The 20,270-nt window shown below is 67.0% G+C and overlaps 3 protein-coding genes across 3 annotated transcripts; 1 reads left to right on the top strand and 2 right to left on the bottom strand.

Moving 5' to 3' along the window:
• Nucleotides 1-444: 444 nt before the first annotated feature.
• On the bottom strand, nt 445-3,480 carry DNAJC5G (DnaJ heat shock protein family (Hsp40) member C5 gamma). The gene is made up of 4 exons (XM_058020767.1): nt 3,322-3,480; nt 2,135-2,348; nt 1,823-1,976; nt 445-1,302 (listed from the first exon to the last, which is right to left on the bottom strand). Exons 1-4 carry the CDS (start codon nt 3,432-3,434, stop codon nt 1,223-1,225), a joined length of 561 nt encoding a protein of 186 aa, XP_057876750.1. The 5' UTR covers nt 3,435-3,480; the 3' UTR covers nt 445-1,222.
• A 714-nt stretch (nt 3,481-4,194) lies between these two features.
• LOC131081905 (uridine-cytidine kinase-like 1) lies at nt 4,195-13,478 on the bottom strand. The gene is made up of 14 exons (XM_058021300.1): nt 13,202-13,478; nt 12,867-12,973; nt 12,466-12,636; nt 11,959-12,030; nt 11,526-11,715; nt 11,371-11,432; nt 11,075-11,091; nt 10,354-10,452; nt 5,966-6,059; nt 5,798-5,860; nt 5,576-5,698; nt 5,394-5,501; nt 5,166-5,322; nt 4,195-5,045 (listed from the first exon to the last, which is right to left on the bottom strand). Exons 1-14 carry the CDS (start codon nt 13,461-13,463, stop codon nt 4,972-4,974), a joined length of 1,599 nt encoding a protein of 532 aa, XP_057877283.1. The 5' UTR covers nt 13,464-13,478; the 3' UTR covers nt 4,195-4,971.
• A 2,105-nt stretch (nt 13,479-15,583) lies between these two features.
• Nucleotides 15,584-20,212, top strand: SLC30A3 (solute carrier family 30 member 3). Its single transcript, XM_058020986.1, has 8 exons — nt 15,584-15,674; nt 17,228-17,391; nt 17,464-17,610; nt 17,686-17,839; nt 18,390-18,588; nt 18,693-18,798; nt 19,089-19,223; nt 19,576-20,212. Exons 1-8 carry the CDS (start codon nt 15,592-15,594, stop codon nt 19,719-19,721), a joined length of 1,134 nt encoding a protein of 377 aa, XP_057876969.1. The 5' UTR covers nt 15,584-15,591; the 3' UTR covers nt 19,722-20,212.
• The last annotated feature ends 58 nt before the right edge of the window (nt 20,213-20,270 follow it).

Genomic DNA, 20,270 nt, shown 5'->3' with positions numbered 1-20,270 from the left:
GGGCTGCAGGGCTGGGGCTGCAGGGCTGGGGCTGGGGCTGGCCGGTGCAGGGGCTGCAGGGCTGGGGCTGCAGGGCTGGGGCTGCAGGGCTGGCCGGTGCAGGGGCTGCAGGGCCGGCAGTCAGGCTGAGGACAATGTGCCCCGCTGTGCAGGCAGCAGGGCTGCGGGAGGCTGGGCTCCCGCACACCCCACGGTGCCAGCCTCCCCGAAGGGCAGGGCAGAGGGCTGGTGCCAGGACACTCCATCCCCACTCGCCCTGGCACCCTGGCTATATTTAGGGAGTGAGGCAGAGCCCATGCAGCCGCGGGCAGAGGCAGTGACCGACCAGAGATGGGAAGAACGAGCAAGCAGCTCCCCGTGTTCCTCGGTGCCACCCCTCGGTGCCACCCCTCGGTGCCACCCCTCGGTGCCAGCCCTCCGCAGGGAGCTCCGCAGGGGCAGGAGCAGGGGGTAGGAGCTCGGCTCCAGGACTGCAGCAGCAGGAGTGGGGAGAGCAGAGGTGCGGGAGCCAGCAGCAGGGCACAGAGAGTGGCACCACGTGGGGTGGGGGACAGGACACACGTGGCATTCACTCCACCCCACACAGGACGCGAGCTGCCCGCTCTGCACCCCGGTTAGTCCAGCACCCGCAGGATCCACGAGCACAGCCCCAGCACGGAAACACCGGGCAGAGGCACATCCTGCTGCCCTGCACAGAGCCCAGGCACACACACACACACTCCCCTCCCGTCGGCCTTTAATGGTGCCCACAAAACCCAGACAATCCCAGAGGGCAGAGGGAAGGGGTACACGCAGGAGCACCCCAAGCCCACAGCAGCGTTTGGCACCCAGCACCCGTCGGGAGGGCTGCAGAGGGGCGGGCTCAGCCCAGCCCCGAGGTTACAGTGCTAATGGTCTCACAGAGCTACAGAGCTCGGCCCGGAGCATCTCTGCTCGTGCCCGGGGCTCGGTGCCCGACCTGGGCACGGGCAAGGCACTCGAGGGGCCACGGCAGCACGGGCTCCAGGCCACTGCCACCACCAGCGCTGGACACGGGGGCATTGCCCTGGAGCTCGAGCAGGGGCCCGGCAGCCTGTGCATTGATGCTGGCCAAATTAACCTGAGATTCTATCCCTCCGAGGCCGATGAGGCGGCCCGGGGGCGGGACCGCGGTCCCGGAAAGTGACAGTCCCAAGGGAGGAGGATCCTGCCCAGTGCTGGGAGCCGGCGGGGTGGGCCGGCCTCAGGCATCGCTCCTGGCGCTGGCTGGCAGCGGCTCCGTGCTGGCAGGCGGGGGCTGCGCTACCACAGGACCCGGAGGATCTGCAAAGGAAAGCTCACATCAGTGCCTCAGCCCCAGCCGGAGGTGCCAGAGAGCAGGAATGTCACAGCACTGCCTCCAGGGCTCCCACAGCCCAAAGCCCCCACAGCCCTGGCCAGTGCAGAGTGCCCTGACCCCAAGGGAAGCTGCAAGAGCCACCCAGCCCCACTGTCACCAGTATGGCCAGTGCCAGGAACACAGCTGGCCCAGAGCACAGCTGCTCTTCCCGTGCTCTGTGCCCCAAAGGGTCTCTAAGCTTCAGGCCTGTTCAGGGGGCCTTTGTCCAGAGAGAAGGAGAAGGTGTGCACCCACAGCCCATGCAGCGGCTCCCTCTGCCACTGCCACCAGCCCTGGCCCACACAGGAAACACCAAGGGCTGGCTGGAAGTAAGAGCTGTGGCTAAAGCCAACCCAAGGCCTGAGCCAGAGCTCTGTCCCCACACGAGATGGGACACGGGAGACCCCAGAGCCCCCACAAAGCAAACACAGGCGCTCCCAGCTGCCGGGCTCCCGCCTGACTCACCGCTGTCCTCTGCCCGCATCTGCGCCTCCAGGTCCTTGGGGTCCACGTACTTGTAGGACTCATCCTCCTTGGGCTGGCAGCACGTCCCACAGCAGAAGAAGCAGCAGCAGCAGCAGCAGCAGCACGTGAGGGCCCCGCAGCACAGCACCAGTGCCTGCACCAGGGACAGACGTGCCGTGAGCTCACCCGAGCCCCTGACCCATCACACTAGTCCTGAGAGCCCAGTCCAACGCCAGCCTGCCAGCAGGGCAAAGCCCTGAGCTCACCCGGCCCACCAGCCCCACCAGGCAGCCCCAGGGACACCGGGCTCACCTGGAACCACCACTTGGACATGAGGAAGTAGTGCCGGACAGCATCGTCGCCGAACTGCTCGGCCACGTAGAGGCCGAGGGAGCCGTACTGGTCGTACAGGCGGCGCTTGTCCACATCGCTGAGCGTGGCGTGGGCGCTGTTGATCTCCTTGAAGCGCTCGGCTGCCGCTGGGTCATCGGGGTTCTTGTCGGGGTGGTACTTGAGAGCCAGCTTCCTGCGGGTGCAGCGGGGGGACCCCCGGCACGGGGTCAGTCCTGCTGCCCGGGACAGCCCCACAGGACCCCCGGCATGGGGTCACAGCCCTGCTGCCCAGGACAGCCCACAGCCCACAGGAACCCCGGTATGGGCTCACAGCCTCACTGCCCAAGACAGCCCCATGGGACCCTCGGCATGGGGTCACAGCCTCACTGCCCGGGACAGCCCACAGCCCACAGGACCCCCGGCACGGGGTCACAGTCCTGCTGCCCGGGACAGCCCACAGGAACCCCGGTATGGGGTCACAGTCCTGCTGCCCGGGACAGCCCCATGGGACCCTCGGCATAGGGCCACAGCCCCACTGCCCAGGACAGCCCACATCCCCGGTATGGGCCCACAGCTCTGCTGCCCGGCACAGGACCCCTGGTATGAGCCCACAGCCCTGCTGCTGCCCAGGCAGCCCTCAGCCCCTCCAAGGAGCCGGGACCCCCGGCACAGGGTCACAGCCTCACTGCCCGGACAGCCCACACTCCCCAGGAAGCCCGGCATGGGCTCACAGCCCCGGTGCCCAGACAGCCCACAGCCCTGCAGGACCCCCGGTACGGGCTCACAGCCCCACTGCCGGGACAGCCCACAGCCCCGCGATGGAGCCAGGACCCCCGGTATGGGCCCACAGCCCCGCGATGGAGCCAGCACCCCCGGTATGGGCCCACAGCCCCGCAGGACCCCCGGCACGGGCTCACAGCACCGCTGCCCCGAACAACCCACACCGCACAGGACCCCTGGTATGGGGTCACAGCCCCGCTGCCCCGGACAGCCCACACCCTGCAGGGCCCTCGGTATCGGGTCACAGCCTCACTTCCCGGAACAGACCCTGGCCGCCGGGACGGGACCGGGACCGTCCGGACGGGATCCCGGCCGCGCTGGCGGGACGGCCCCTCGTGCCGGGGCTCCCGGGACGGCCCCGCGGACCCCGCCGGACCCCCTCGTACCGATAGGCCTTCTTGATCTCCTCGGGGGAGCTGCCCTTCTGCAGCCCCAGCACGCGGTACAGGCTCTCCCCGACCCGGGACAGCTTCCGCTGCGGCCGCGGGGGCTCCGCCATGGCCGCCCGAGGCTCGCGGGGTCGCACGGGACGCGGCAGCGACCGCCACGGGCCTGCCCCGCCGCCACGGCCTGCCCGCCGCCACGGGCCTGCCCGCCGCCGCTTCCGCCGCCGCTCTGCGCAGGCGCCGCCCGCGACCCGGTACAGGGCACGGCCCGGCCCGGCGACACCCGGTACAGGGCACGGCCCGGCCCGGTGACACCCGGTACAGGGTACAGCCCGGCCCGGCGACACCCGGGGCACGGCCCAGCCCGGCGACACCCGGTACAGGGCACGGCCCAGCCCGGAGACACCCGGTACAGGGCACGGCCCAGCCCGGTGACACCCGGTACAGGGCACGGCCCAGCCCGGTGACACCCGGTACAGGGCACGGCCCAGCCCGGTGACACCCGGTACGGGGTACAGCCCAGCGACACCCGGTACAGGGCACGGCCGGCCTGGTACAGGGTACAGCCCGGTGACACCCGGTACGGGGTACAGCCCGCCCGGCGACACTCAGTATAGGGCCTGGCCCGCCCGGAGACACCCGGGGCACGGCCCGGCCCGGTGACACCCGGTACAGGGCACGGCCCGGCCCGGCGACACTCGGTATAGGGCACGGCCCGGCCCGGCGACACCCGGTACAGACCACAGCCCAGCCCGGAGACACCCGGTACAGACCACAGCCCAGCCCGGCGACACCCGGTACAGGGCACGGCCCGGCCCCACCGCCCGCCCCGGTCCGGCGGCAGCAGGAGGCGGCACACGGGCATCGCGCTGCTCCTTTATTGGTACAAAACGGCGGCGAGGGGGGGTGGCGGCACGGCCGGGCCCGGGACAGAGCCCCGGCCCCGGCCCTTCCTGCTGCCGCCGGTGGCGGGGCGAGGGGGGCAAGGCTGCCGCTGCCCTTTGGAAAAAGAACCTGAGCAACAAGGGCAGCACCGGGGACACCTCAGCACGCCCCGGGCACCAGCAGCACTGCGCACCGCGGGTGGGACAGCACCGGGAAGGCAGCCAGCCCCATGCCGGCCCCCAGCTCCTGGGGCCAGGGATGGAGTGTGGATTGCAGGGACGGGGTGGATGCGTGAGGTCCAGTCCCTGATGTCAGAGGGTCCCGCTGGAGCTGGGGGCTGCCCACAATAAATACAAATAAATACGGATTCCAGGCATGGAGCTGGCCTGGACTGGACCCCATCCCCGTTCCCCTGGGCAGAAGGTGAGCACCCCTCAGGCACAGCCGCGGGGAGGCCACCTCTCCCTCTGCAGGCACGGCTGGCCCAGGCCCAGAGGCAGGGCTCTGGGAGCAAGGAATGTCCCTAAATATCCCCTCTCCGTGGTCCCAGGAGAGGCCATCCCTCTCTTGTCCTCCTCCCTGGGGAGGATTGGTCCTTGGGGGCAGAGGGAGACCAGCAGCAGGGCCTTGTCGTGCAGGTCCAGAGAGCTGGGGCTGGCAGGTGGGCACAGCTGCAGCTCAGGGCCTCTCCTGGGGGCAGGGATGGGGCCAGCCCTGCAGCCAGCCCTGCAGCCAGCCCAGCCCCTGGTCCTGAGGCCAGCCAGCTCAGCAGTCCACGCTGTCGCTGTCACACCAGGCCGAGGGGCCGTCGGTGCCAAAGTATCTGTCTCCAAAGTTACCTGGCAGGCAGACAAAGGGACAAAGTGAGGGGCAGCAGCGCCAGCCCCACCAGTGTCCCCCGGGTGTGGCTGCAGGGCTGCTGGCCCCAGGCAGAGGCACAGCACAGCCCAGCCCCTCACCGATGCCCGGGATGATGTGGAACTCCTCGTTGACCCGCTTGTCCACGGCGGTGGTGATGATGCGGACGCGGGGAAAGGCGTAGGCCACCGAGTGCACGCCCATCTCCGCCATCAGCAGCGAGAGCAGGAAGATCCTGTCCTCCTGCACGTCGTGGTCCTGCGGCACAGGGGGCTGTGAGAGCCGGGCAGGGCACAGGATCCCAGCCCCAGCCCCAGCCCGGGCCTCACCAGCAGCACGCGCACGGCCATCATGGCTGCGGCCCCCGTGGACACCGTGCTGTCCATGAGGATCACGTAGTCCTCGCTGATCTCCTTGGGCAGGCGCAGGTAGTGCAGCTGGCGAGGGAAGGAGGGGTTGGTGACGTGCCAGCAGGGCACGGCTCTGTGCGCCAGGCTGCAGCAGGACTCACCTCGGGCTCCCCCGTGTCCAGGTTGGTCTGGATGAGGATCTTGCCCAGGCGGATGTCCTTGCACACGGCGGTCAGGGCCTGCTCCATGGTCTCACCTGCCCGCAGGATGGACACGCCCGTGATCTGGGAAAGGGCAGGGACACGTGCTGGGTGCTCCTGGTGCCTGCTGAGCCAGGAGCTGTGCCCCCAAGGGGAGCAGGAGCTGGGGCATGTCTGTCTCACCCGCTGCCTGTGGAACCGCTTCCCCTCGTACGTGGTGCCCTGCGGCGTCTCCACCGTGACCGACTGCAGCACAGAGGGGAGCACAGAGTGGGGGCAGCCAGAGCCGTCAGGGGCACCCACAGGGGAGCTGGGCTGGGGCTGGGGCTGCAGCCTGCAGCGGGCACTCACCTTCAGGGGCAGGAAGGACAAGGCATGCTCGATCAGCAGCCGCATCAGGCGCTTGGAGTAGAAGATAAATTCATCCCTGGTCGTGTCCTTGTTCCTGGGAGGGATGACACAGGTGAGGTGGGAACAGAGCCCCTGCCATCCCTTGCAGACCACACGTGGGGCTCCAGGGGCCAACCAGCATGGACAGCAGCCCCGGGCTGTGGGAGCCAGAGCACTCCTGGAGTGACAGTCAGTGACCACCAGCACTGTGGGGCTCACTGACACCTCAGCTTCTGTCTTAGACAGGGCTACAGAGGCAAGAGAGTGGCTTAACTACCCTGGAGGGAGGTGCAACACCACTCAGAGCCATGAGAGAGAGCAGGGAGAGAACGGGGAGTAGGGACAGGTCAGGCAGGACCGTCAGGGGCAGCACAAACTCAGGAGCAGTGGGTGAGTGCTGGGGAGCCCGGGGTGGAACAGGAGCAGAGCCGGGATAGGACAGGACCCTGCCATTGAAGGGGACATAATGCACCGTGGCTGAGCATGCTGGGTGACAGAAAAGAGTTGCACATGTCCCCAGCTCCCCCCTCTATGTCCCGAGTCACAGATAAAGCACTGCTAAGAACCAGGTGACTCTGAAATACCATGGTGTGCCCTACTCACAGCTCCGATGTACTGAAGGCACCGAGATGTAAAACAAACACAAACCAGAACAAAGCTGCCATGGGGCTGCAATGCCCAGGAAACCTCTCCCCTCGCCCAGGAGGGGTAAGCCAGCCCTGCATGCAGGGCACTAACCCCACAGCAGAGGGAAAGTAGATGACTGTTCCTACTAGGAGTACCCTGGCCACCAGCCTCGTGAGGACACGAGGACACAGAAGTCCCACAGACACCTGCCCGTTCCCAGATGGAAGAAGTGGAGCTGGCAACACTCCTGAAGAGGCAGAAGGATATTGAATATTTTTACTCTGTATTTTAAGACATCATCTGCCATTTCTTACACCTCGGGGGATGACAGACAGCCCCACTGAGGCGTGTGGAGGAGGACGAGCAGTCACTGCTGTCCTCGTGTGCTCCTGCAGCCATTCCAGGGTCACTCACAGCCGAGCACCTGCAGTGATCGTGGCACACAGACATTCCCAAACCCCTGGGCACAGCCAGCAGCCCCAGGGAAGGCAAAGAAAACAGTTCTGGTCTGGAAGAGCCTGCCTACAGCTCCCAGTGTGAGCTGTCAGCAAGCACTCACGGGTGGGCTGCACCCATACATCCACCCACAGCAGCCTGGGAGCAGCACGAGCCAGAGCCTCCCCTGCAGCTTGTGCTGTCCCAGCCAGCTGTGCCCACTGGGACCCAGTCTGCTGTGCTGGGAGCAGCACGAGCCAGAGCCTCCCCTGCAGCCTGTGCTGTGCTGTCCTAGCCAGCTGTGCCCACCGGGACCCAGCCCAGCTGTGCTGGCCCCTGGCTGCCTGGGACAGGCCCCACACTGCTCCTGCAGAGGTTCCTCTGTGTGGAGGGGCTCAAACCCTGATGACATGTGTGTGTATGTCACATTCACACGGTGACACCTGTGGGGAGGGGGAACCCCTGGGGAACCCCAGGGCAGACACAGCCATGAAGCTTCTCCCTGCCCAGGGCACAAGCGGGCAGGGGAAGGGCTGTGCCAGGGAGGGCAGCCCCCACAGGCTGGGCAGCAGCAGGTGAGCAGGACCACCCTCCCACCCAAACCACTGCAGGATGCTGCAATTTCAGATGTTGAGAATTTTAAATTTTCTGTGCTGAAAGGCACAGACTCGTAAAAGAGTGCTGTATTTGACTTGAGGTTGTGGAGGAGATTTTAAAATTAATTAATAGCATTAGGATTGTGAGTGTGTAGTTGGTTAGAAGTGTGTAATATAACAGGGTGAAAAACAGAGTCTGGGGTTTTAGAATATAGAAATTAAATATGAAAATGGAGGTTTTGGGGCAGAGGTAAGTTGTTGTTTTTTACCTTTCTCTTCTTTTTCATCAGTTTGGGCGATGTTTTGTAATTAGACAGAAAAGTCTACATTGTAAGCTTTGAGAGATTAGTTACTAGGTTAAAAGGGAAAATAATCTAAGTGTTAGTTTTTAATTAGATAGTTTAATCTTAAAAGGCTTTGTAACAAAAGAAAACTATTTTGTGTTTTGCTAATGAAAGACTGTAGAACTCACAGTTGTGAGGTTGTTTCACTGATAAAAAATAATAAACACATGAGTCTAAACATGAAATACATTAATAATGACAAGAGACAGCTCTGCCAAGATGCAATAACAGCACATGGAGGTGCAGGAAATGTGGCTAAAGGTGTGTTTGAGTCTCACCAGCCTGGAGCTCTCTGGCAGCCCAAGAGAAGGGCAGGAGGCAAAAACCTCAGGAGTGGAGGGTGACATTTGTGACCAGCAACAGCCCCATGCCGTGCCCAAGTGACACAGAAGCCAGCAAGTGCCACCAAATCTCACCAGAAACACATTCTGCCTGTCCCCTGACACAGACCCAGCAGAGCTCCTGAGCACATAGGTTTGGAGAGGCACTGGCCCAGCAGGATTGCAGGGGGCTGCAGATGCTCCTCAGGCATGTGGCATTTCCCAGACACCATCTGGGATGGGCTCAGTGCTGCCCACAGCCTGGCCCTGCTCCTGCACGGCACCAGCACAGCCACGAGAGGCCAGGGGTGCCAGAGCCCTGCAGCCCCAGCAGAGCCCTGAGCCTCGCGGATTAAGGTCACCAAGCACTTGCGCTACCAAGGTGGAGCCACTGGCACAGGCTCTGCCTGGCACACCCGAGGTGCCACATCACCGCTCCTACTGCCAGGACCTGCCCTGGAGCCTGTGCTTCCACAGGAGGAAGGAGCCAGGAGAAGGAAAGGAGGTGCCCAGCCTGGATGCGGCCATGAGTATCAGAACACCATAAATTGTTTGGGTTGGAAAAGCCCTTTGAGATCGGGTGCAGCTGCTCCCCCAGCACTGCCAGGCCACCACCAGCCCACACCCTCAAGTGTCACATCCACATGGTCTCTGAATTCCATCAGGGATGGGAACTCCATCACCACCTGGAGCAGCTGAGCTGAGGCTGGAAAACCCTTTCCATGAAGAAACTGCTCCCAATATCCAACCTAAATCTCCTCTGGAGCAGCCTGAGGCACCTTCCTCTTGTCCCGTCCCTTTTGTCATGGGAGCAGAGCCTGACCCTCACCTGGCTGCATCCTCCTGTCAGGAAGCTATAGAGAATGAGAAAGTTCCCCCTGAGCCTCCTTTGCTCAAGGCTGAGCCCCCTTCCCAGCTCCCTCAGCCTCTCCTGGGGCTCCATTCCCCGCCCTGGACAGGCTCCCTCAATGTCTCTCTTAGGAGGGGCCCAGAGCTGTCCCCAAGCCTGGAGGTGCCCCAGCAGTGCCCAGCTGGCACAGCCCAGGTGCCAATGGCCTCTTGCCCACATGGGCTCATGTTGAGCCACTTTCCACCAACGCTCCCATGGCCTTTCCAGCCCCTCTGCCCCAGCCTGGAGTGCTTCATGGGGCTGCTGTGACCCCAGGGCAGGGTCTGGCACTTGGCCTTGATGACCCTGACCCTGCTGGTCTCAGCACATTGATCCAGAGCATCCCAACCCCTCTGCAGAGCCCTCCTGCTCTCCAGCAGATCCACATCCCACCCCACTTGGTCTCCCCTGCAAGCTTACTCAAAGTGCACTCAGTCCTGTCCAGGTCCCTCACAAGGACATGAGCTGACACCGTCCAAACCAACACACAGGTGCCAGAGGAGGACCTGACTGACCTCAATATCCTCTCTCTGCCGTGGGGAAACACACCTGGGGCTGCCAGGTTCTGCAGCTGTAAAAACAATGAACCTCTCCATAGTGCTAAAGGCCTCAGCCCTTAACCCTTCACTAAGTGATGCTACTGTCACCTGGAAAAAGGAGCATCAGAGGGGAAAGCAAAGATCAGGAGTGGTGAAGTCACAGCAGCAGCAGCTGCCCAGGTCCCTTCTCTAAGCTAGCTCTAAACCAAGTGCCCTGGGAGAGGGGCAAGGGGTACCCTGCTCCCTGCCACCAGCTGCTCCACCTGTGCTCCAGTGTGCAAAGGGCCAACCAAACCCCTCCCGTTACACGAAAAGCCTACTTTTGGGTCAGGAATCACCCAGAGCAGATGTGCAGAGCTCTGGTCACCATGTGCCCATGGGGCCAGGGCCAGCTCCATTCAGCCATTCTGCTCCAACCATCCAGCTCCAGCCATCCAGCTCCATTCAGCCATTCTGCTCCAACCATTCTGCTCCAGCCATCCAGCTCCATTCAGCCATTCTGCTCCAGGCCAGCCCCCACGAGTGCAGCCCCAGGGCAAAGGGCAGACACTCATGCCAGGCGCTGTGGTGTGCCAGGGCAGGGGCTGGCAGGGATGTACCTGATGATGGTGTGCATGCCCCGCACCTGCGGCGTGCTCTCCAGGACACTCAGCGTCTTGGGCAGGGGCTGTCCTTGGTGGGCCGAGGCCAGGGCTGCCCTGCAGGGAGGAAGGTGCTCAGAGCTGTGCAGCACACACACACCCACAGCCCCGGGCCACCCTGCCAAAGGAAGGCTCCAGAAACACCCCTCTGAAAGGTCAGCACCGTGTTCGGCCTTCCCTGGACCCTGAATAACACCCCAAGTCTGTCAGCAGGCATGAGACCCCAGAGCTGGACTGCCCAAAAAGAACCTCCCAGACCACACGCACGGCTGCTGCAGCCTCTGCAGGGCACCCTGGGACCAGGCTGTCACCACAAGGGACAAGGGCTGTCCTGCCCAAAGGGAACACGAAGTGCCAGGAACAGGGACCATGCAGGGCACTTCTCCCACAGAAGTGAGCACCCCAGGGTAAGTCAGCAGCCAGGAAAGGGGCCCTGCTCCAGCCAGGACAGGAGCAGGGCAGGGAGCTGGCCACAGGCATCAGCCACAGTGTGGGGTGTGTCACACAGAGCCCAGGGCTGCAACCAGACGGGCCCTGAGGAGCTGAGCACAGCCCTGGGGAGCAGCAGCTACGCTCAGGCACCTCAGCAAAGCTCTGCCAGCAGGGACACAGAACCCAGTGGGTGCCAGCAGCCCCCCAGGCCAGAACAGGCTCCTGTGCAGCCCTGGGTCCCACGTACCTGACTGTGATCTCCCGCTGGTGGTGCAGAGGTCACGGTGCAGTGCAGGGGAACAGGAAGGACAGACACCCTGTCAGTCACTCACAGGCCAGCACAGCCATCCCAACAGCCCAGCTCCCCACCCTCCTCCCCAGCGCCCACTGCACCGATCTGCTCCCCCAAGCTCCATGTCGGGGTGTCTTGAGAAGAGAGAGGTGATGCCAACACCCCCCAGGTTCTCCCAGAGCACAGGTCTGTGTGCAGCCACATCCTGCCCTCTGCATGCAGGACCCTTCCCCTCCTCAGCCCCGGCTCACCTTTTCCAGCTGGCTGTGCACGTGCTGCACGATGAGGTCCAGTGCCACGGAGTTCTCCCCACCTGCGGGTGGAGCAGAGGAGGCAGGTGGGGCGGGCGCTGAGCCACCTGCCCCACAGCACCCGCTCCCCGTGCCAGGCTCAGCTCCGGCCTCACCCCTGGGCACCACGATGTCGGCCACCTGCACGGTGGGCTCGATGTACTGCTCGAAGGCTGGCTTCACAAACTTGTTGTACTGCTTGATGACGCCCGCCACATCGCGTCCGCGCTCCATGATGTCGCGCTGCAGCCGCCGCACCAGCCGGATGTCGGAGTCCGTGTCCACAAACACTTTCATGTCCAGCAGCTGGAAAACTGGGAGGGGTGAGCACCCCCTATGCAGCTCCCATCATACCCGAGCCATTCCCCTCCACCACCCCACAGGGGCACCCAGCATCACCTCCCCTGAGGCCTCTGACACGGAGTGCTCTGCCAGCAAGCGTGGTGAGCTCTCCCTCCACAGCCCCACTGCTGTGGCACCCAGGGCCAGTGCCCGCCCTGCTGCAGCACAGCATCCTCTCGGGCCAGCGGCCACCTGAGGCAGCGATACCTTGAGCAGCTCCTTGTTGGCGAAGGCCAGGATCCCTTCAAACACGATGACGTTGGCCCCATACACTGTTTTCTGCAGGCAGACAGCAGCTGGGTTTGTCCTGTTTCTCTCACATGCCACAGCAGCACCAACACTGACATACACAGGGCACTGACCCCCCTGGGATCTCACCACGGTGCTGGGGCTCCCCATAACCATCCTGCAGCACCGAATGCCTTGGAGCTGTAGTCAATCCCTGTGCGTGATGCTCCAGGCCAGGACGGACCCCGAACCTTGCTCTAGATCCCAAGCCTCTGCTCAGTGCCATCCTCCCAGCACCTCTGCCCACTGAGTCCCTCCCTCATATCTGCACCGGCCTGTTGGCACATCTCCCCACAGTCTTCCATGAATGAGTACCCCATTCCTGATGACCCCAGCCACCCCCTCCCTTTAGCCCTGCAGGGCCCAGAGGCATTCCCCGTTCCCAGAACCCTGCCAGCCAGGCTGAGCCCGGCCTCCGGCACCCACCCACTCGCGGCGCCGGCTGTGTGTGGTGAAGTCGTACACCGGCACCTTCACGCTCTTGCCCTTCTTGAGCTTGCGCAGGACATTGACGAGCAGCTCGAAGTCAAAGGCATCGGGGTGGTCGAAGTTGTAGTCGCTGCGGGCTGCCAGCGCCTGCTGACCCTCATCCAGCACCTGCAGGCACCGGCACTGCTCGGGGCCGTGCCGGATCCTGGCACCCACCGCACCCCAGCCCCGCTCAGGGCCGTACCCGATCCCCGCAGCCCGATCCCCGGCACCGCTGAGCGCCGTGCCGGATCCCGGCACCCACCCGATCCCCATACCCCGATCCCCGGCAACACCCAGGGGTACACTGGAACCGGAGTGTCGGCCCGGCTCGGCGCTGCCCGGGCCCCGTCCCGCACCTTGTAGAAGGAGTCCATGGAGAGCAGCACGACCCAGGGCACGTCCAGCGCCTCGATGATCCGCGTCGCCACCGTGGTCTTGCCGGAGGCGCTGCCGCCGCACAGGCCTGCGGGGAGCGGCGGGGGCACCGCCCCGGCCCGGATCCGTCACGGGCCCGGAACCGGCTCCGGCTCCGGCCCGCTCCCAGCCCCTCCCTCGGGGCCTCGTTCCCCGATTCCCGACCGCAGCCCGACCCCGGCCCCGGTCCGGCCTCCATCCCCTCCCGGCCCGCTCTCGGCTCCATGTCCTTGCTGATCCGGCTCCATCCCCTTCCCGGCCCCGTCCCGCCGCTCACCGATGACAAAGGCCTCATCTACGGGCGCGCCGGTCTCGCTGTACCACGGCGGCCGCCCGGCCGTGTAGATAGTGCGCTTGCTGGTGCGCAGCAGCGGCGGCTCCGGCTTGCACTGGCTGGCGGTGCGGCGCCGTGGGGCCGGGGCGGGCGCCAGCGGCAGGCGGCTGAGCAGCGAGCCCAGCGGGCCGGGGCCGGGAGCGGAGCTGTGGGCGCGCTCCGGCCCCGCCGCCCCCCGCCGCTCCTCAGCGCCCGCCGCCGCCATCGCCGCGCGGGCCGCGGGGGCTGCCGGGACAGGACGGGCTGCGCACGGCGCGGGGAACAGGCCCCGCCCCTGAGTGAAGCCCCGCCCTTATAGAGGCTCCGCCCCAACCGGTGCCCCGCCTGCTAGTGTGAGGCCCCGCCCCTTATCGAGGCCCCGCCCCAGACGCCCCGGGAGAGCGGGACTCACCTGCAGAGCGGGGCTGTCACACCGGGGCTCACCGGCACAGCCCTCCCTGGGGCTGTCACACCGGGGCTCACCTGCAGAGCGGGGCTGTCACACCGGGGCTCACCTGCACAGCCCTCCCTGGGGCTGTCACACCGGGGCTCACCTGCAGAGCGGGGCTGTCACACCGGGGCTCACCTGCACAGCCCTCCCTGGGGCTGTCACACCGGGACTCACCTGCAGAGCGGGGCTGTCACACCGGGGCTCACCGGCACAGCCCTCCCTGGGGCTGTCACACCGGGACTCACCTGCAGAGTGGGGCTGTCACACCGGGACTCACCTGCAGAGCGGGGCTGTCACACCGGGGCTCACCTGCACAGCCCTCCCTGGGGCCGTCACACCGCGGCTCACCTGCGGAGCCCTCCCTGGGGCTGTCACACCGGGACTCACCTGCAGAGTGGGGCTGTCACACCGGGGCTCACCGGCACAGCCCTCCCTGGGGCCGTCACACCGCGGCTCACCTGCGGAGCCCTCCCTGGGGCTGTCACACCGGGACTCACCTGCAGAGCGGGGCTGTCACACCGGGGCTCACCTGCGCAGCCCTCCCTGGGGCTGTCACACCGGGACTCACCTGCAGAGTGGGGCTGTCACACCGGGGCTCACCTGCAGAGTGGGGCTGTCACACCGGGGCTCACCGGCACAGCCCTCCCTGGGGCTGTCACACCGCGGCTCACCTGTAGAGCCCTCCCTGGGGCTGTCACACACACCGGGGCTCACCTGCACAGCCCTCCCTGGGGCTGTCACACACACCGGGGCTCACCTGCACAGCCCTCCCCGGGGCTGTCACACCGGGGCTCACCTGCACAGCCCTCCCTGGGGCTGTCACACCGCGGCTCACGTGTGGAGCCCTCCCCGGGGCTGTCACACCGGGGCTCACCTGCACAGCCCTCCCCGGGGCTGTCACACACACCGCGGCTCACCTGCACAGCCCTCCCCGGGGCTGTCACACCGGGGCTCACCTGCACAGCCCTCCCTCTGGCAGGTCAGAGCCGCTCCAGCCCTGCAGCATCACGGGCTGCTCGGGGCTGTCCCCAGCCTGCCCCTGTCCCAGGTGTCCTGGGCACCCAGCGCTGGGCCCGGCGCCTCTGGGCGGTGTCCAGGACACGCCAAGGGCGCGCTGTTGGTTCACGGTCTGCCGGGTGTCTCCGGGGACCCCCGGAGCCTTTTCGCAGCCGGCTGCCCCTGCCCGTCCTGAGGCTGTTCCTGCCCGGTCAGGACCGGCCCTGCCCCGTGCTGGCCCTGCCCAGGCTGCTGGCCCGGCTCCGCAGCCCGTCCCCAGTCTCTCCGCAGCACGGAGCAGCACGCTCGGTGTCATTGTCGCCGCGCTGAGGGGGCTCTGCCTGGCCGCAGACGGGGCCGGACTCGGCACCAAGCCCGGGGGGCGCCGGTGGTTCCTGAGCGCTGAACGCCCTGCTCCGGGCCCGGCCGTGCCGGTGCAGCCCCTCCGGCCCAGCCAGCCCGCGCTCCCGGCGCTTCTCTCGGAGGATCGCGGGGGGACAGCGCCAAAATCCTTCCTGCTGCCCTGTGCACCGGCTCCGGCCCCGCGGCAGGCGATCCGCGCGGTCAGGCACGATCCCCGCCGTGCCCGCTGCTCCCCAGCTCCCCTCCTGTCCCTCCCGTGCTCAGACGGATCCCAGCATCAGTTCTGTCATCGCCTGCCGGGGACGGGAGGCGCGGCGGAGCCCTGGCCCCGAAGAGCTTCTCCCGCGAAAGCAGCGCCCTTACACGCAGCTCCGGTGTCTTCTCCCGGAGATCCGCCGGGCCGGGCCGCCCCCGCCCCGAGCCCGGAGCGGCGGCAGCGGGGCGGGACCGCCCCGCCACCCGCGTGTGGGCGGGACCAGGGGCGGAGTCACGGCAGGGGCCGGGCTCGGCGGTGCCGGTGCCCGCGGTGCCGCTCGCTCCCGGGATGGAGCCCCCGACCGGCACCGAGAGCGCCCGCCTGGTCAGCCCGCGGGGCGGCCGCGCCGACGGCAGCCTGCGCCTCAAGAGGTACCGCCGGCACCGCCAATCATCACCCCGGCACCATCACCCCGGCACCCATCACCGGCACCCATCACCGGCGCCCATCACCCCGGCACCCATCACCCCGGCACCCGTCACCCCGGTACCCATCACCCCGGCACCCATCACCGGCACCCATCACCCCGGCACCCATCACCCCGGCACCCATCCCCGGTACCGATCACCGGCACCCATCACCGGCACCCATCACCGGCACCCATCACCCCGGCACCCGTCACCCCGGCACCATCACCCCGGCACCCATCACCCCGGCACCCATCACCGGCACCCATCACCGGCGCCCATCACCCCGGCACCCATCACCCCGGCACCCATCACCGGCACCCGTCACCCCGGCACCATCACCCCGGCACCCACCACCGGCACCCATCACCCTGGCACCCATCCCCGATACCCATCACCGGCACCCATCACCGGCACCCATCACCCCGGCATCCCCACCACCGCCAGCACAACTCCATCACCGGCGCCTCCGGCACCGACGGCGCTCCCACCACCGGCACCCCCGACACTCCGGTCACCACCGGCACCTCCATCAGCACCGGCACACCATCGTCCCGACAGCCCCATTACCGGCGCTAGCACGTCCGTCACCGGCACCCCGATCACTCTGTCACCCCCAGGCTCCCCGGCAATTCCTCGCACCGTCACCCCCATTATCTCCCGCATCTGCAACCCCCGGTCCTCCCGCACCCGCTCGCCCATCATCCCCGGCACCTCCATCGCCCCCATCGCCCTCGGCTCCTCGGGCACCCCCGCAAGCCCCCGGCACGTCGCGCAGCTCCCACCGCCGACACCGGCACCCCCGGCACGTCCCTCCCCGGCCGCCCCCGTGCCTTCATCCATCCGAGCGGACACCGGCACCTCCGCAGTCCCCGCGCCAGCGCTGCCCGCCCGCCGCCTGCGCCGCCACCCCGCCACCGGCACGCTCAGCCGCCGCCGGCACCTCCGCTCGAGCGGAACCGGCCCCGCCGTGCGCCAGCCCCGCTCCCCGCTCGGGTGTCCGTCCCGCACCTATCGGCGCCCAACGTCACCCACGCACACCGGTACCATCCATCCATCCATCCATCCATCCATCCATCCATCCATCCATCCATCCATCCATCCATCCATCACCCACCCACACCGGCGCCGTTCATCCGTTAGCCCCCGTCCCGGTGGGCTGCCCGTCCCCGCTCCCGCACTGCTGCCCCACGCACCGGGACCGGGACCCGGCCCCCGCCGCCCCTTCCCCACACCCCGCGTCTCCGCGCCGCTGGCCGGTCCCGCAGCCTGGCCCCGGGAGCAACACCTCGCTCCCGGCTGCACCTCCCCGCGGTACCCCCGCCAGTTTTCGGTTCCGGCGGGAGACCCGTGCCACCGCCTGCTGCTGCCGCCGGTCCGTGGCTGCTCGTCCCGCTGGGAGCGGGGGTTCCGCCGGTGCCCGACGCGGCCGCATAGCAGGGGGCGGCAGCGGGACCCTCGGGGGGCCTGGGCAGGAGCCCGGAGCCGGCGCAGCCGGCAGTGACCCCCGGCCCCAGTCTCTTCACAGGCTCTGGAGACCCCTCAGCACCGGCGGCCCCAGACCCGCGCTGCCGCTGCAGCCCCCCGAGCCCCAGCCCCGGGCAGGGCCGCCTCCAGGCCCGCCGGCAGCTGAGCGTCGCCTGCGCCGTCTGCTGCCTCTTCATGGTCGGGGAGGTGATAGGTAACGCCTGTCCCCCAGGCGGGCCCCGGGGTGCCGGCAGGGCGCGGGGTGCCAGCTGCTCTGTGCCCGCAGGCGGATACCTGGCACACAGCCTGGCCATCATGACGGACGCGGCCCACCTGCTGACGGACGTGGGCAGCATGTCCGTCAGCCTCTTCTCCCTCTGGGTGTCCAGCCGCCCGCCCACCAAGACCATGACCTTCGGCTGGCACCGCTCGGGTGAGCCCAGGGGCGCGGCCCTGCGGGCTCCGGGGACCCCAGGTCGGGTGGGCGCTGATGGGTGTCGTCCCACAGAGACGCTGGGTGCGCTGGCTTCTGTGCTCTCCATCTGGGTTGTGACCGCGGCCCTGGTCTACCTGGCGGCCGCCCGCATCATCAGCAACGACTACGAGATCGAGGCGCGAGCCATGCTGGCCACGTCTGCCTGTGCTGTTGGTGTCAATCTGGTGTATGTGCCACGTGTGCAGCCGTGCTCCCCATCAGCTGGGTCCTGCCCCTCTGTGACCCCAGCTGTGCCCCCAGGTCACTTTGTGTCCCCGTGCACCAGCCTTGTGTCCCCAGGCACTGCCACCGCCACTTCCCTGTCCCCCACATGCTCAGGGCTTCCAGTCCATGTGCCCATGTCTCCACTCCCCACACTCCCGGGTCCCTCAAGCAGCGCCGCCCAAGCCGTGACGAGCCCCAGGACCAAACCCCTGCCCTGCTCCTGCACAGCTTCCAGCCCTGCAGCACCTCCCAAGCCCAGCCATGAGCCCCAGGATCAAACCCCTGCCCTGCTCCTGCACACCTTCCAGCCCTGCAGCACCTCCCAAGCCCTGTCACGAGCCCCAGGACCAAACCCATGCCCTGTTCCTGCACACCTGCCAGCCCTGTACACCTCCAGCCCCACTCCTCCCACTGTCCCCAGCCCCAGGTGTGACACCTGTGCCCCCTTTGCCCAAGCAGGGCCCTCACACACGCCCTGTCAGTGTGGCACTGAGCCATCCTGCTCCTTGCAGCATGGCCTACATCCTGCACCAGTCCCCCGCTGGCCACGGCCATGGCACAGGAGCCTACGAGCGGCTGGAGAGCTCAGGGTGCTGCCAGCCCAGCCCCGTGCCTGGCAGCACCAGTGTGCGGGCAGCCTTCGTCCACGTGGTGGGTGACCTGCTGCAGAGCGTCAGCGTCCTCGTGGCTGCCACCATCATCTACTTCAAGGTGCCCGGGCTGGGCCGCCCCAGCGCTGCCCGTGGGAGCAGCGGTGCCACACATGGTGCCGCGTGGGCTCTGCCCCCAGCCTCACAGAGATCCCCTCTCTGCAGCCCCAGTGCAAGATCGCAGACCCCATCAGCACCCTCTTCTTCTCCGTCTTCGTCCTCGGCTCCACCATCACCATCCTCAGAGACGTCTTCATGGTCCTCATGGAAGGTGAGCACTGGGCGAGAGGGGTGCGAGACCCGGGCACAGGGTGGGCACAGGAGCTCCTGGAGCTCCATCTGCCGCAGCACTCTGCCATGAGGCAGCTCCCCTCTTCTGTGCCTCCCCTGCCCTCCCTGAACCCCCCCCAGTTCTTCCTCTCCAGCCAGCCAGGTGCATTGGCCCCAAGGTGAGGCCTGTGTCACCCCAAAGCCACTGTGCCCAGCCTGGCTGCCCTGGGGGAGCCCCCGGCCCCAGCCAGGTGGGTGCTGTGTCCGTGTGACCGGGGGTGCTGCTGGCAGGGGCCCCACGAGGGCTGCACTTCGACGCGGTGAAGGAGGCGCTGCTGGGAGCCCGCGGCGTGCGGGGCGTGCACGACCTGCACCTCTGGGCGCTGACGCTGAACCACGCCGCCGTGTCGGTGCACGTGGCAGTGGGTGAGTGACCTGCACGGGGCATGGCTGGGGGGTCCCATGGCTGTGCCAGGAACGAGCTCCTGCCCTGCCGGGGTCCCATGGCTGGGGTCCCATGGCTGGGGTCCCATGGCCATGCCAGGAACGAGCTCCTGCCCTGCTGGGGTCCCATGGCCGGGGTCCCATGGCCGTGCCAGGAACGAGCCCCTGCCCTGCCAGGGTCCCATGGCCGTGCCAGGAACCAGCCCCTGCCCTGCTGGGGTCCCATGGCCGGGGTCCCATGGCCGGGGTCCCATGGCCGTGCCAGGAACCAGCCCCTGCCCTGCCAGGGTCCCATGGCCGTGCCAGGAACCAGCCCCTGCCCTGCTGCTCCTAGATGCCGGCGCTGACACGGAGATGGTGCTGCAGGAGGTCACTGCCCGGCTCCAGAGCAGGTTTGGCTTTGCCCTGTGCACGGTACAAGTGGAGCAGCACCAGGAGGAGTCAGCAGGCTGCGCCCACTGCCAGGACCCCCGAACCTGAGACCCCCACCTGCCGCTACGTTGGGCCAGATGTGGCCCTGGCCCCAGCTCCTTGTGCTAGAGCAGGACAGCGCTTGTGATCCCATCTCCCCTCTAGCCACCCCACTGCTGCTGCAGAGCCCTGGGGTGGGACAGCGACTCCAGTATGGTGTCCTGGGGGGACAGACACAAGGCCTGGCCTGTGGAGCACAGGGGCCCCCTGGAATCTTCACTCCCTGCTGTGCCACAGCTCCCGAGCAGGTGGAATCCTGCCCCACCACACGGTCCCCAAGGAGCCCGTCTGTCCTGGCAGGAAGGGACATCCCCCATGGGGGCCCTCAGACCCGGCCTTGGCCCCAGCCCCCCGTGCTGCTGCCTGGGCTCTGTCTGAACCCTTCTGTGCCTGGCCCTGACCCATTCCCTCTGCTGAGTCGTGCCTGTGTCCCTGGTGTCCATCTGTCCATCTGTGCCAGCAGCGGTGCCAGCGCTGCCAATAAATGTGTTGGAGCAGCAGCAGCAGCAGTGCAGCACACAGAGGGGCACGGGGAGGGAAATGGTGGAGTTGGGGGTG

This window comes from Melospiza georgiana, chromosome 3 (genome assembly GCF_028018845.1).
Source record: "Melospiza georgiana isolate bMelGeo1 chromosome 3, bMelGeo1.pri, whole genome shotgun sequence".
In the NCBI taxonomy this organism is placed as follows: domain Eukaryota; kingdom Metazoa; phylum Chordata; class Aves; order Passeriformes; family Passerellidae; genus Melospiza; species Melospiza georgiana.
The sequence above is the reverse complement of the archived record's forward strand: the minus strand, read 5'-3'. Positions and strand labels throughout refer to the sequence as shown.

Excerpts from the sequence above, each read along its gene's own strand:
- SLC30A3 (XM_058020986.1), top strand. The coding sequence starts at position 15,592 with ATGGAGCCCCCGACCGGCACCGAGAGCGCCCGCCTGGTCAGCCCGCGG. Across the intron at positions 18,799-19,088 it reads CTTCATGGTCCTCATGGAAG|GGGCCCCACGAGGGCTGCAC; the intron begins GTGAGCACTGGG and ends TGCTGCTGGCAG. Across the intron at positions 19,224-19,575 it reads GTCGGTGCACGTGGCAGTGG|ATGCCGGCGCTGACACGGAG; the intron begins GTGAGTGACCTG and ends TGCTGCTCCTAG.
- LOC131081905 (XM_058021300.1), bottom strand. The coding sequence starts at position 13,463 with ATGGCGGCGGCGGGCGCTGAGGAGCGGCGGGGGGCGGCGGGGCCGGAG. Across the intron at positions 11,433-11,525 it reads CGACATCGTGGTGCCCAGGG|GTGGGGAGAACTCCGTGGCA; the intron begins GTGAGGCCGGAG and ends CTCCACCCGCAG. Across the intron at positions 5,502-5,575 it reads TGGACACGGGGGAGCCCGAG|CTGCACTACCTGCGCCTGCC; the intron begins GTGAGTCCTGCT and ends TTCCCTCGCCAG.
- DNAJC5G (XM_058020767.1), bottom strand. The coding sequence starts at position 3,434 with ATGGCGGAGCCCCCGCGGCCGCAGCGGAAGCTGTCCCGGGTCGGGGAG. Across the intron at positions 1,977-2,134 it reads TGTCCAAGTGGTGGTTCCAG|GCACTGGTGCTGTGCTGCGG; the intron begins GTGAGCCCGGTG and ends TCCCTGGTGCAG. Across the intron at positions 1,303-1,822 it reads GATGCGGGCAGAGGACAGCG|ATCCTCCGGGTCCTGTGGTA; the intron begins GTGAGTCAGGCG and ends TTTCCTTTGCAG.